This window comes from Bactrocera oleae, chromosome 4, assembly GCF_042242935.1.
Source record: "Bactrocera oleae isolate idBacOlea1 chromosome 4, idBacOlea1, whole genome shotgun sequence".
Lineage (NCBI taxonomy): Eukaryota > Metazoa > Arthropoda > Insecta > Diptera > Tephritidae > Bactrocera > Bactrocera oleae.
The window spans coordinates 67,793,874-67,807,101 of record NC_091538.1 but is presented as its reverse complement, the minus strand read 5'-3'; the positions used below and the strand labels follow the sequence as shown (position 1 = coordinate 67,807,101).

The following is a 13,228-nucleotide window of genomic DNA, read 5'->3' as shown; positions in this document are numbered from 1 at the left end:
ACCATTGTTTTGCCACAGCAACAAGCATTACGTGGTGTTGTTGGTTGTGGCAAACAAAAACAAAAGTAGAGTGGTATATGGGTATGATAATTCAGCAAGCAAGAGCAACAACAACGACAAGCGAATACATTTAAGGCAGGCAAGGCTTTGTTTCAGCCCGTTTATTGCTAGCGTTTCAAAGTTTTTTACACACGTACAAATAAAATAAAATAAAAACGTTAGCAGGCGCTTGTGCAACAACAACACATTGCTTGCGTGAAAATTCGTACAATAAACGGCAGTTTTACGTTTGCGTTTTTTCCCTGCCTTTTTTGTCCATAAAATTATGGCTAAAGCAGTTGGGCGAAAAAACGTGGAATATAAAAAATTAAAAATTGGACATAAGCTTGAAAATCTGTAAGCGCAGCAAAATAAAAAATAATGATATATACCATATAGAATTTTTCACTTTTTTATATATTTTGTATTCTCTTTCTCTCGCTCTCTTTGCCTTTGTCAGTTTGGCCTAAGGTTTATGCGCTTTGTTTAACCGCGTACAAAGGCATGCTTACGGTAAAGTTGATGAATGGAAAAATGTTGAAATTCATATTCCTTGTATACCTGTCTGTTAACTTTTAATTGAAAAACTGCATGCGCTTGGAATTTAAAAATAAATTGACGCAAATCTCACACGCCGTCAGTAGCATTCAAAAAGGCTCACTGTGCGTAAAAACTTTACAAGTTTTAAGACCACCATTTTGCAGCAAACAGGGTAATTAAAAGTGACGTGAGTGACAGTTTTTATGAAGTCTTCCAAATTTAATTTGTCTGCTTGTCAGATTTAGGTTTGCTAAAGTTTGTCAAACAATTGAATAAGCTTTACTTAGGCGTTTAAACAATCAAATGTAAGAAAACTTAAGTTTAAAGTTTAGCCTTAGTTAAACTCTGAGTTTAATTTCACATTTTTATGTATGAATTATGACTATGCTCTCAACACTTTTTGTATCGACACAAACAGAAAAGTGGTAATTAAGGCGAGTTTACTATATTGAGGAAAATAAGTTTTAACAATATAATGTAGCAAGTGTTAAAAACCTTTAGTTTAAGGATTTGTGTTAAGAAATTTTCAGTTTAATTTTACATTTTTATGTATGAATTGCGACTAAATTTAACAATAAAATGTAGCAAATGTAAAAAGACTTAAGTTTAAGGTTTTAAGTTTATGAAACTCGGAGTTTAGTGCCATGAGCTAAAGAAAATATTTTTGTATGCTAAACTCTGTGCGCAATAAAATATTTTAACTTTATACAACATCCAACTTTTCGGCCTTAACTATAAATATTCTATTTAGGTAGGAAGTTTAACCTTCTTCGCACGTTTTTGACGCTCGATGCGCTGGATTCGCCAATTAAAGTCACTTCAAATTTCTGACACATAATTATGACACTCATGCAGGCACCAACAAATTTAAAAGTTAGAAAAATCAGTTAATTAAAAGCTATTAACAAAATTAGCTTGTATGAATTTTTTACCAACACGTGTTGGCAATTTGAAATACTGAAAGGAGTTCCCACAACTTTACAATTTAATTTTACACGTTAGTATATAAGTATATCTCTAGAACACAGTAGGGAAATTATCCTACTTCATAATTTACAGATTTATGAGTTTAAGAGAGTCTTTTACTTATCGGTTCTTTTTGTTGTTTGGTTTTAGCAAAATTAAATTGAGGTTAGGACGAGAGAATTTCAGTTTAACTAAAACTAAGAGTTTTTAAGAGTTAATGTGACAATAATAATATGATTTACTTTTACGTATTTTTTTTTACCGCTTCATTTAGTTAAGTTGTATTACACAAATACATACATTGAGGGATTTAAGCAATTGTTTAAGGATTTAAGGCACCCCTTCTATCAACCTTCCTCCTACAAAGTATATTAATACCTTAGTAGGCAATTAGTCGTGAGTTGTCTACTAAATTCTGCCAAGCTATTTTCCAGACTTTTAAATCTTTTTAATAAGTATCGCTCGCAATGGCACACATCCATCAAATTTCCGACAGACCATCCGAGTAATTACTAACAAAATTATTGGATCACACGGTGAATGCGTGAGTATATGAGTCGAAAATCAGTAGAAGTTCAAAATTGGTGACGAGCCTACACCAAACTTTTAAATTGCTCAAACTCGTTAGCAGCGCAAAAACAACAAAAAAAGTTAACTTTGGCTACACCAAAGCTATAATACCCTTCACAGGTGCAATTCTTGAAGTATAAAAAGGTATAAAAGGATTGGTTTTCCATACAATAATTCAATTCTGATTGTTTAGTTTATATGGCACCTTTAGTAGTCCAATATCGGTGTGAGAAAAGAAAGTGTGCAAAATTCGTTCGTTCTCAAATTATCTCAAAAATTGAGGGACTAGTTCGTGTTCATACAAACGGACAGAAGGAATGACAGACGAATATGACTAAAGCGACTTAGCTTGTCATGCTAATCATTTATATATATATTTTATAGGGTCTCCAAAGTCTTCTTTGCAAACTTAATCTACGCTGTTCAAGGTACTAAAAAGAGTTGGTCTAAATGTCGCTACTCGTTTGACGTGGAGTTGGTCGTCTGCTTTCATAAGAATTATTTATTACTACAAGAGTTTATAAAAATGTGCACTCGTTGTTTTTGTTGCCTTCATTGTGGCACGCAATTACTTTAATGAAGGAGAGGCAACAACCGACCGACCGTACGACAACTTGAAATGTCCACGCGAAGCTTTGGTAATAAACTGTACAAATTTTTTGTTGTATTGGTTGTAGTATGTATGCCATTTTAAAATGCCAGTACTCACTCCATTACATTTTTAATACAGTTTTAACGACTAACGTAAGTTATACTTAATTTTATGTGACTAATTCCTCACCTGCACAGTCTTTCTTCTTCCCTTGATGACATCAGGATCGTTTGTTATATGCTCTTCGATGAGAAAGCGTAGTTTGTCAAATACTTTGTTTTTAAATTTGCTCAAATATGTTTCATGATCCTCATTGTCAGGATCGATTGTGCCCTCATTCGATTTGCCAGCGACACTGGTGAGAGACGAGAGAAAAGTTTGAGTGGCTTTAGTTTGATTTGTGATTTGAGTGAGAGTATTTATTGATGTACTCGTATAAAGAATATAGTTATATAAGGCACAGTGAAAGCATGAATAATTTTAAATTTAATTTAGTTTCATTCATATTTTTTATTATGTTATGAGATTTTAAGTAGAAAATATTTTTAGTAAAAATGTTAATATTAAATTTTTTTATTTAATTAATTTTTTTTACTTACACTAATGTGGTATAATTATCGGAGGACAGATTCATAGTGAGCTCATCTTTCATTTTCCTTAATCGTTCGCCTGCCTCCGCATTTTTGGTATTCATTTGCGAAGACCATTCACGAAACACAGCCAAAATTTTGTCGTTCGAAAGCTCTGTCGTGGTAACAGAAATTAATGAAATTCAGTATTTTTGCAAATATTTTACACTTTTTCACTCAAAAAAATAAGTAGTGTTGGTCTTCTAAGCAGCTCATAAAATAGTATAAATAAGAGCATAAATAAATACCTTATGGCATTGTATACTCCCTATACTATTTTTTTTCAACTCCACTTCATTAATTTTTATGTAAAGAATTTCCTTTGCCATTTTCCACACTTACCCAGTGCTCTTTGCACTTCCTTTTCCAGTTGAGTTTCCCTTAGTTTTTGCACACGCTTGGTGAAGTCGTCCGGCTGTGTTTTACTGCTGTTTGCATTCTGTTTAATGCTTCGCAAGGAGCGCTCAATAGCGTCACGCAGCTGCAAATACTCCGGATGCCATTTTTCAAGTAACATTGAACTGTGGGGAGCATAATAATGTAGTACTGTTTAGACCAAAGTGATTACTTTTTTTTTAAAGAACCAAGTAAATATATTGGGAAATAGAGAGCAGAAACTTTAGTTTAATTTTTATGTTCTCCTAGAGTATTTCTGGTGAATTATAAGACTACTAGACATAGTAATGATCCAGATGATACTTAGTTTTCTATTTATGAATATTTTTGAGTATTTACTCGATATCTGATCCTCATTATTTTGAATAAATCATCAGTAATGGTGTCATATTGATGTAATGCTTGTAAGGCTTGGGTATTGAGAAAATGAGTTCTTAGCAGTTTTCAGTGGTGATACTTTCTGAATAATTCTTAACATTTGAGTTCGTTTGAGTATTTAAAATAGGTACTTTGAAAAATTTGAAGCTTTTCTCTCTGACAGAGAGGGAGATCGAGGGAGTATGAGAAGGGAGAGGGGAGAGGGGGAGATAGAGAGAGTAAGAAAGAGGTGTATATAATTTAATTCCTTTCTAGTTTTGAAATCTTTTCCAAATTCCAGAATAGTGTTGATCAGCTCTAATTTCTTAAAAAAACCAGTGTCAGCAGGTTTGGTAAGATACATAATTGAAAAAATACCTGGCATAAAAACACCTGTTTTTAAAAGTATTTGTTAATATTTACTATAAATTTCGAACGAAATTATAATTAGTTATGGAAGCGTAAATTTCATTGGCGTCTACCAGCACACCAATGTAGTTTTGCAGCAACGAAAGGTATTTTTTCTCGAATATTCCTAAATCCCTATTATGCCCTGAACAGGGTAAATTACGCTTATCACGAAGTTTGTAAAACCCAGAAGGAAGCGTGGGAGATTCTAAAATGTATTTATAAATAATTAGGATCTCGAGCGAAGTAGTCCCCAATTTTTTGAGATATAAATCTGAAATTATTTAGTACAGGTTATAGCCGTCATACAAATTAATCTATCGGAATCAAGTCCTTGTATGGAAAACTTTTTAATTGACAAAATATCTTCACGAATTTTAGCACAATTTAATTTACGAGATATCATCACGAAATTTGGCACGAACAAATTGTTCAGATCGGATAACTATAGTATATAGCTGCCGTACAAACTGACCGATCACACTCATGACAAAGACCTTTTTATACCCTTTTTTACTATGAAAAATGAATCTGTGAAGGGTATTATAGATTCAGTGCAATCGCAACTAACTTTTTTTCTTGTTTCTATTAGTTTATGAAAAAGTGCTTCAACGGATTCTCTCGCTACCATATAGAATTGTCGAACGTTCTCAAAAAGCAGAATCCAGGTTAAAGCTCCAAGAACCCAGAAAGAAATAAATAACATTTTAAGCATATCCTCCTGGCAGATTATAGCAAACTACTGGTATTTTTTCAAGCGTAAATATGTGTGCATAAAATATTTGTAGTCACAATGACACTTCCGGATTCATAGCTGCATTTTGTAAAATTTCCAAGTTTATGTAATCTTAATGAGATACGTATGTATGTGTGTGTGTATGCATACAGTAGACAAGAAAGCTGAGAAAAATAATCAACAAACAAGCCCCACCCTCTCACTCGCATTAGAAGCAAAGAAAACGTTGAAAGTTTAACTGTTTGCGCACTTATTATCTGCAACTACGAATTCGATCGTTAAAAAAACACATAAGTAGAGGGACGAAGGAAAATTACATTCCACTTCGAGTCATTGCGGATATGAAGTTGTTAAGTCAGTCAAATGAAGCAGCGTGCAATAACGAAGTGTGGGCTGTGGCGCGGTTAAAATCGCTGGCGGAGCGTGCAATGGCAGCTGAATTTACTTACTAACGCTTTAAAGTTATTTAGTAACTTGCACCAGTAACTAATACATAGCAACTGCTTGATAAGAAGCAATGCAAGGATGAGCGGGCAAAGAGATGGTAAACGTTGCTTTGAAATAATATTCAGAATGCTGTATAAAGAGCAGAAGAGCTTCGTAGTAGTGATATAGAACATATTTATGTACTTTACTTTTAATTTTGTTGCAAGTAATTTTAAAGTACAAACATTTCGTATACAAAAGTGTTTATATTAATGAGAGCCTTGAGTCGTAACTTTAGCTACACCCTCAGAGATATTTGAGTTGAGTTGACGTTGGAGTAAAACAAAGCCAATCTCGATCAGATTCACTTCTTTGGTTGCTTAATTAAGGTTAAACTTTCTAGTAATAGGTCTAACAAAAAGAAGTCCATAATTTTTGCATGAAATATTAGGTTTTATTTAGGATGGTTAGAATTATCTGAATCAGGTCAAATATGCACCGTTTTGTTCGATAACCGCTAACTAAAAACTATTCACACTTTTAGCTGTCTCACTAGCGTTTTTTGTTTTTATCAATGAAAAACTCTAAAATAAAATTGTAAAATATATTTTCTCTTTGACGCTTGCTTAAACAATACTGATCCAGTGAGTGGTATAAAATCTTGTCTTTCTAACGCCATATATAAGTAGTGTAAGCCGATCGCACTTATACAATACCGATCGCTAAAGACATCTGTTTGGTAGATTTTTGTTTACAACGCGTAAAGTTTGTGTTGAAATTTTGGTATCAGAGAGATAGTAGAGTATCTCAATATTTCTGAGGGATCAAAAATGATGACGAGTAAAGGACCCGAAATAGATGGTTGACAACATAGCTAAGAACCCTAAATTAACAAATGTATCATTACTGCTAACAAGACGTGGGTTTATGAATATGACGTCGAAATTGTCCAACAATCTAGCCAAAGGCCAAAAATGTCAAAAGTTTGAAGATGTTGTTTGTTTTCAGTCCATGTTAATCTTGATAAGATATGTTAGCTGATATTTAATGGTTTTTCGCAACGCTAAATTGTGAATTTCAGAGCAAAGTCTCTTCGATTACCATGTATTACAGGGAAGACCAACCTGCAAGGAGGTTTTTGAACTAATTAATCATTGATGATAGACTCTTAAAATTATGCTTGAAGAACTCGAACAAATTTCAGCCAATAGCTTGAAGGTCTTTTTATTGTTGTTCAAAAACTAACAGTAAAATTGTTATTTAGCAAGGTATCGGAGAGAAGCAGTAACGATTAAACTTTCGGCTTTGACGGTTTCTTACTTATTAAGGTCTCATAGAGCAGCATATATAATATATGTATAAAGAAAAAATTGGGGCTAAACCTGAGCAGTTTACAATCGCTTCATTACTAAAATCTTACATCCAGCGCTTATATTCTTTTTGAGTGGTTAAATATCGCAAGTTATTTTTTCAATTCTTTTCTTTTTTTCATGAGGTGTATAAATAAATCTGCTCTGTAATCTCTAAAAGCATAATATAACAGATTTACTTGAGAAATAATCATCAAAAATAAATGCGGATGTCTTATGCCTAATTGTAGGTAACATTTTGCAGGTAACATTTTGCCTACATTCGAGCGCCTAAAGAAATATTGATGTAAAAACAAAAGTTACTAAAATAGATTCTCACCATTTTAGTACGAATATATGCTAAATATACTTGTAGACTGGGGCGAATGAACACTTATTAAAGTTATCACCAATCAAATAAATCACAGCTTGAGTCTTTACCTTCTAATACCAATGAAAAACATAGTGGGCGATGAGAAGTTGAAACTGTGAGAATAATCTGAATCGTAAAAGCGGTACTCATTAAATTATACTACACACACTTCATCGTTATCTCAGTCAATCAACCCGAATATTTTGGTACTAAGTCAGTAAACTCGTTAATTTCATTTTCAACGAGTTTCTTGGCAGCAAAAGTATTTCAATTACAAAAGCAACCCACCCACAAAACGATTACCACTTTTTCCTACACATTCTTGCCTAAATACTTTAACACGACTCAAGTGCTTTAAGGCAACAAACGCGTACGCTGCATAATTTGAGGTTGAACTGGGAAAGCAGATAATCGAAGTTTATTGTTTTGTAAATGCTTAATTTGAGTTTTATTGTGTCTTCAAACAAAGCAACATTCACACACACACACACAAATACATTTTTGTATCGCTATGTGCTCCAGTGGATAAGAAATTGAAAAAAAAAGATTAATATAATACAAATATAAATAACCCTATTAACTATACGAGCAGAGGCACTCATATGTATATACGTGTGTTTGTACGTGTGTTGGTGTGTAATTTCATATAACTTATAACTTAATACGCATTTATTATTTCATAAATATCCAATTATACCAAATTATCCAGACATCACTCACCGATAGTCCTGCTTGAGCACGTATGCGTGTGTGGGCGCAACGCCTCCCTCTCCGCTGCTGTTTGCAGTTTTTGCGTCTGCTGTGTTGTCCTTTGCGTACCATTTTTGTAAGAGCTTTCGGTCATCACTGCTCGTTTGCGCCTGCTGTAGTATGTCGGTGAAAATATCTTCGTCGATGTGTGTCGGCAATGGCATGGGACCGATGCTATCACCGATAAGTGCCTATAAAAGCAATTGAGGAGTGAAAATGATAATTTGTAAATTGCATTAGAAGAGATTTTCCTCTGCCAGCGACAGAGCTTATGCCTAGGTACTTGTGTGTGTGTGTGTGGGTATAAAGATTTGTGTACATGTGCGGGCACTTACTAGGAAAAAGACACTCTTCGAATTGTTGTAGCAAGTCTCTATTTCATGCAGATAATCATGGAGTATATATGGATCTTGTTCAGTTTGCATAATTTGCAACGGGCCAGTGCCGAAGTGCATGTCGACGATTTCAATCTGAAATGAAAGTTATTTTAGCATAAAAATATATTATCCGTTTTTCTATATAGCGTGTAAAATCTATTGCAGTAATTAAATACAAGCATTTGACTGAATCATTTACCTCGATTTGTCTGTCATCATAAATGGATTGTAGCTCGGGTCCCACTAGTTCCAAAAGCATGCGCCGTTCTTGGCAGAATTCTAAGAAAATTGCAGAAAAGAAAAGTATATTCAATATATATGTAGGCCAGAAAGTGGTTATAAAGGACAGTATGAATAGACTCTCACGTAAACTGATAAAAAATGAAAAATATTCGAAATTGTTGTAGAAAGTGTAAATTTCCTGGGAGTGTCGAAAATATTGTATTTTTAACATATGATTCTTTTGTTATTGCGTTAAGGAAAGGTTAGTGCTATATTTCTATATAGTACTATAACATTTGTTTTATCGACAATATCTACGGAAAAATTTAAACAGGTAAAAAGCCACCAATCTCAATTTTTTTTAATTCTAAAATTTTTAAACATCTGAAGTTTAATCCCCTATTGTTTGTTTTATAAATTTTATTTGAATTAAAAAAAAAAATTAAACACTTGGCAACCAATCATAAATTTTGTATATAACCATAAACGCTCTTAAATATTTTTAGTTTGAAACCCATATTGCAATAAATCATTAATGTATTTTATATTTAAATTTGATTGCATTAAAGAAATTTAACAAGTGGCAACCACGCATACTTCCGTATCTCTAATGATAATTTTCCTCAAATCTCTTGATATTAATATCTTTATCCTGTTAATTTTCCATTTATATGAAATATTAAAATAGGTGGCAACTCTTAACGAAAATACTTTTAACCGTAAGCCTTTTGATATTTAGAAGTTTGGTTTTGTGAAACACTCACATATTGTAATATTTCTAGAATTTCAATAAATAAACTTTAACAGCTGGCACCGTTATACAAAAATGTTTTTAACTGTTAGGTAAATACAGAAACAGAACTTTATTTTAGATATTTTTTAGTTTAAAACTGTCGAACTTCAAGGTTGAAACTTCTCAAGGGCGGTTCTATTAATTTTTGCTGATTTGAAATTTAAAATAGGTGGCAACTCTTACCAACTCTAAGCCTTTTTAAATTTCTTTAGAGTGGTACACATATTGTGATATTTTCTTAATTTTGAGAAAAATAATTTAACAGGTGGCAACTCCTCTTCGAAAGCGGTTTTAACTGTAAGGTTGCAAAGCTGAAACTTTTCAATGGCGACGCCCTATTATATTTATAATAACACTTTCCTGTATGTGTATGTATCGAGAGGCAGCTTTCAGTAGCAATCGTTAAAGGCATGAATGGGGATTAGCTTTGAGAGATATTAGGTTGGCAGGCAGCTTCTAGAATTGCTTAGAATTGAGTATCTAAAGTAAGTACCGTGTATATGAGGATATATTTATAAAAAGAATTTAATATTGGGAAGGTGCCAAAAAAAAAAAAATATCATAGAAGTTGTGCTCTTCGAAAAAAGTAAGAACTGGGTGACAATTTCATTTTTCAGATCCAAATCAGAAATTATTAAATACTGTCGACGCAATTAAATAAATGATAGGCCGTTTTTATTTATTAAACTTTTTTCTATTATTTAAACCTCTGCTCAGATTGTGAGATATCCAACGATATAGCCATTAAATAAAGTCCTAAGCAAATAAGCAATATAAATAAAGTGCAAAATGGAAACAAGCAAACAACAACAACACGTTGGCGATATGCGTACTCACCCTCCTTCAAGCTGGACACATAAACTTTGATGAGCAACGGCTTGGGCAGACGTGTATTTTTGCTCGCTATGCCGCGCAAAGCGCTCAGCACGCCCTCATCGATAGGCACAGCCATATTGCGTGCTGCGGAGACTACTATGGTCGGGCTGCGCTGGAACGAGTGAAGTGCGTGTCCACCACGTTGGAGCTTGCTGCTCGGCAATAACCAGTATTGCTTATCACTTTGTGTTGGCTCTTTTGTGTTAAGCTGCCCTTATAGGGTATATTTGCCACAGTTTTAATATCCTCTATTAATGTCGGGCAAAAAATCTAAATCGCTATTTAATTGCATGTGCATGTATTTGTTGTTTATCTGTGTATGCATAGCCCTGCGTCGTGTTTTTTGCTGTCGTTGCGGCAATTTCAATCGATAAAATCGGCATTCAACAGATGTTGCTGCGGCTGATTATTTTATACACACACTTATATATATACAGTACATATCCACTTCTTTAAGCCAATGCTGCGTTCTTATTTATTTGTTTCATGCTTTTCCTTTGCATATGTGTATGAGTGTGTGCATGTGCGTATCTGAAATGGTAATGACTGCGGCGAAACGGCACGGCTCATAATAACTCGCGTATATGCGTATGTATGTGCATATTCAATATTTTATTACCGGTTGCTCCACTTGGCGTTTAATAAATGTTTATTCTCCTGCCAGATTTTGAAAAGAAGAATCGGTCGGTATCCGCACCTGGAAATAAGAGTGGAAATATTGAAGATAAGTTTGATTTTATGCTTACTCGTAAAAGGTGCACTGCAGTTAATGAAAAAATGAGTGTGAAAGCCAGTAAGAGGAAAATAAATTTCAATCGCTTTCTTATTTATGAATATTCAGACAGCAGAAGCACCTTGGTAAACTTTTGTGAGTTATTAATATGTACTCTATTAATGCCCAAGCTTGATTTATTTTCGCTGAAAGTTTACAACTTCACCCTAGTCAAGCATATTTTAAAAATATTGAGATGGATATAAATTGGAATTTCAGACATACATAAATATGATTTTGCTATTGGTTTAATATTTGGCTAACAGTTTTTTTAAAACACCAAGTTTTGAGATTTAAATAGTTTTTATAAAATACGCAAATAAAAGCTTTTGAAAAATATAAAACTAAAAATATTAAAAATTTCTGTATAAGTCATTCAATGTTACAGCATTCAACCCTTTTACATACTCCTGGTAGAATCGTTCTCTGTGTTCGTCCCTTTGATTCTCAAGTATATAATACAATTTTTTTTGGTGCGAAGAAAAGTTTTGAGTCCCCGATGAGACATACATTTTTACAAGAAAATCATTATAAATCAATGTTAAAATAAAACAAATGGTGATACCTATTTTTATCCAAACATCTTTGTCGTTTTTGGCCTGCCCATTTTCGATTTTTGATCAGATCATAAATGTAGGTCAATGGATGTAGAAAATCCGGAAAATGCGCCCGAGTAATAACTAAAGAAAATTTTAATAATCCTGTTTCGAGTAAACGCGTTTAAAGATGGACTGATGCAGCTGATTGAACTAAGCGGCTACACTTTAGAAGGCTGTGACACAAAAGCTGTTAGAGATATTCATTGAAACTTTTGGTACGTTATTTTCGAGGGTATAAACTATTAAAATGTGTAAAAAAAATTGTTTTTTTCAAAATTTCACACTAATTTTAATAATTTCATTGTAATACAATAATGATCTGATATAATTTAGAGTTTTTAAATTTACATTTTATTTTCATATCCAAATTCTCATAATTAAATGAAATTTTGTACTTCATTATTCTAAAAATGAGTACTAAATAGATTTTATTGCTTATAAACCCAGGTATAATTGCGAAAAGCTGATAAGGATATTAAAATTGGGAAGCAAGCAAGTATTTCAGAAAATAAAAACTAAAAGGTAAAATAGGAAATAAATATCAACATCTGATTCAATAGATTTATGAAAATTTCAATACAATTTCAATTGGCAGTTCTTAATTCTTTATGAATGAAAATAATTTCCATCAGCTACCGGAAACCGATTTAGCTATTATTTAACCTAATGCTAGCCTATATACAATATACCGTTATTTCGAGCCAAAGGCTATTCATTAAAGTACAAAGCGTTCGAATTTAAGCGCAACAATAGCCATATTGTTTGTCATACGTTCGTATCTGCTCATAAGCCATACCTTTCCAGACACTACTCCACTTAAAACATTTTTCGTTTTTGTGTGTCGATTTTGGTTGCCTTTGTTGGAACATCCCCGGAATAATGTCGGCGACATCAATCGATGGCAATTACTTCCTCTTCGATGGAACGAATTGAATTGTACCAGTGTGTTCGTATTACAATAACAAAAACCCATGCGTATACATACTAACATACATATACCGAACCAAAAATATTTGAACGAATGCCTGAACCTTTCCCAGACAACAGCCGGAATGTGCAACCACAAGCATATCTACGGATATGTATATATGTATATACAAACACATAAAGATACACATGTGAGCATACAGGTAGCATATAAATGTACATACATATAACTTTTATGTGTATTTCAGACGCCGGAGTCAACCATGCATACATATCTACCAGCAATACTGACTTTTACACCAAAAGTAGTTGATTACAAACTCACATGCATTCCCCATTGGAAGAGTTGAAAATTGTACCAACATAGCTACGAGAGCTTGTGTAACTTAAAAAGAGCTAGTGTGTGTGCGTATGTGTACCTGTGGCGTTCCACCTATGATAGCATGAAAGTGAACATAACTCGGCATGAAAAGAAACTAATTCTATTGAATGGAGTTGAAGTGCTACTTTGTGCTTATGACATATGTTACA

At 33.3% G+C, this 13,228-nt stretch overlaps 1 protein-coding gene across 7 annotated transcripts in view; it reads right to left on the bottom strand.

Annotated features, from left to right (window-relative positions):
* Positions 1 to 13,228, bottom strand: part of LOC106621698 (protein qui-1) — a 111,258-nt gene that overhangs the window by 35,602 nt on the left and 62,428 nt on the right. For all 7 annotated transcript variants that reach the window (XR_011395888.1, XR_011395889.1, XM_036370115.2 and 4 more), the window contains 7 exons: positions 10,361 to 11,096; positions 8,708 to 8,787; positions 8,467 to 8,601; positions 8,102 to 8,322; positions 3,679 to 3,857; positions 3,307 to 3,451; positions 2,897 to 3,062 (listed from right to left, as the gene is read on the bottom strand). Coding sequence is in view for 5 of the 7 variants with exons in the window: in XM_036370115.2 (XP_036226008.2) it covers positions 2,897 to 3,062; positions 3,307 to 3,451; positions 3,679 to 3,857; positions 8,102 to 8,322; positions 8,467 to 8,601; positions 8,708 to 8,787; positions 10,361 to 10,475 (1,041 nt within the window). In the remaining 2 variants the exon portion in view is untranslated. The remainder of the gene's footprint in view (positions 1 to 2,896; positions 3,063 to 3,306; positions 3,452 to 3,678; positions 3,858 to 8,101; positions 8,323 to 8,466; positions 8,602 to 8,707; positions 8,788 to 10,360; positions 11,097 to 13,228) is intronic.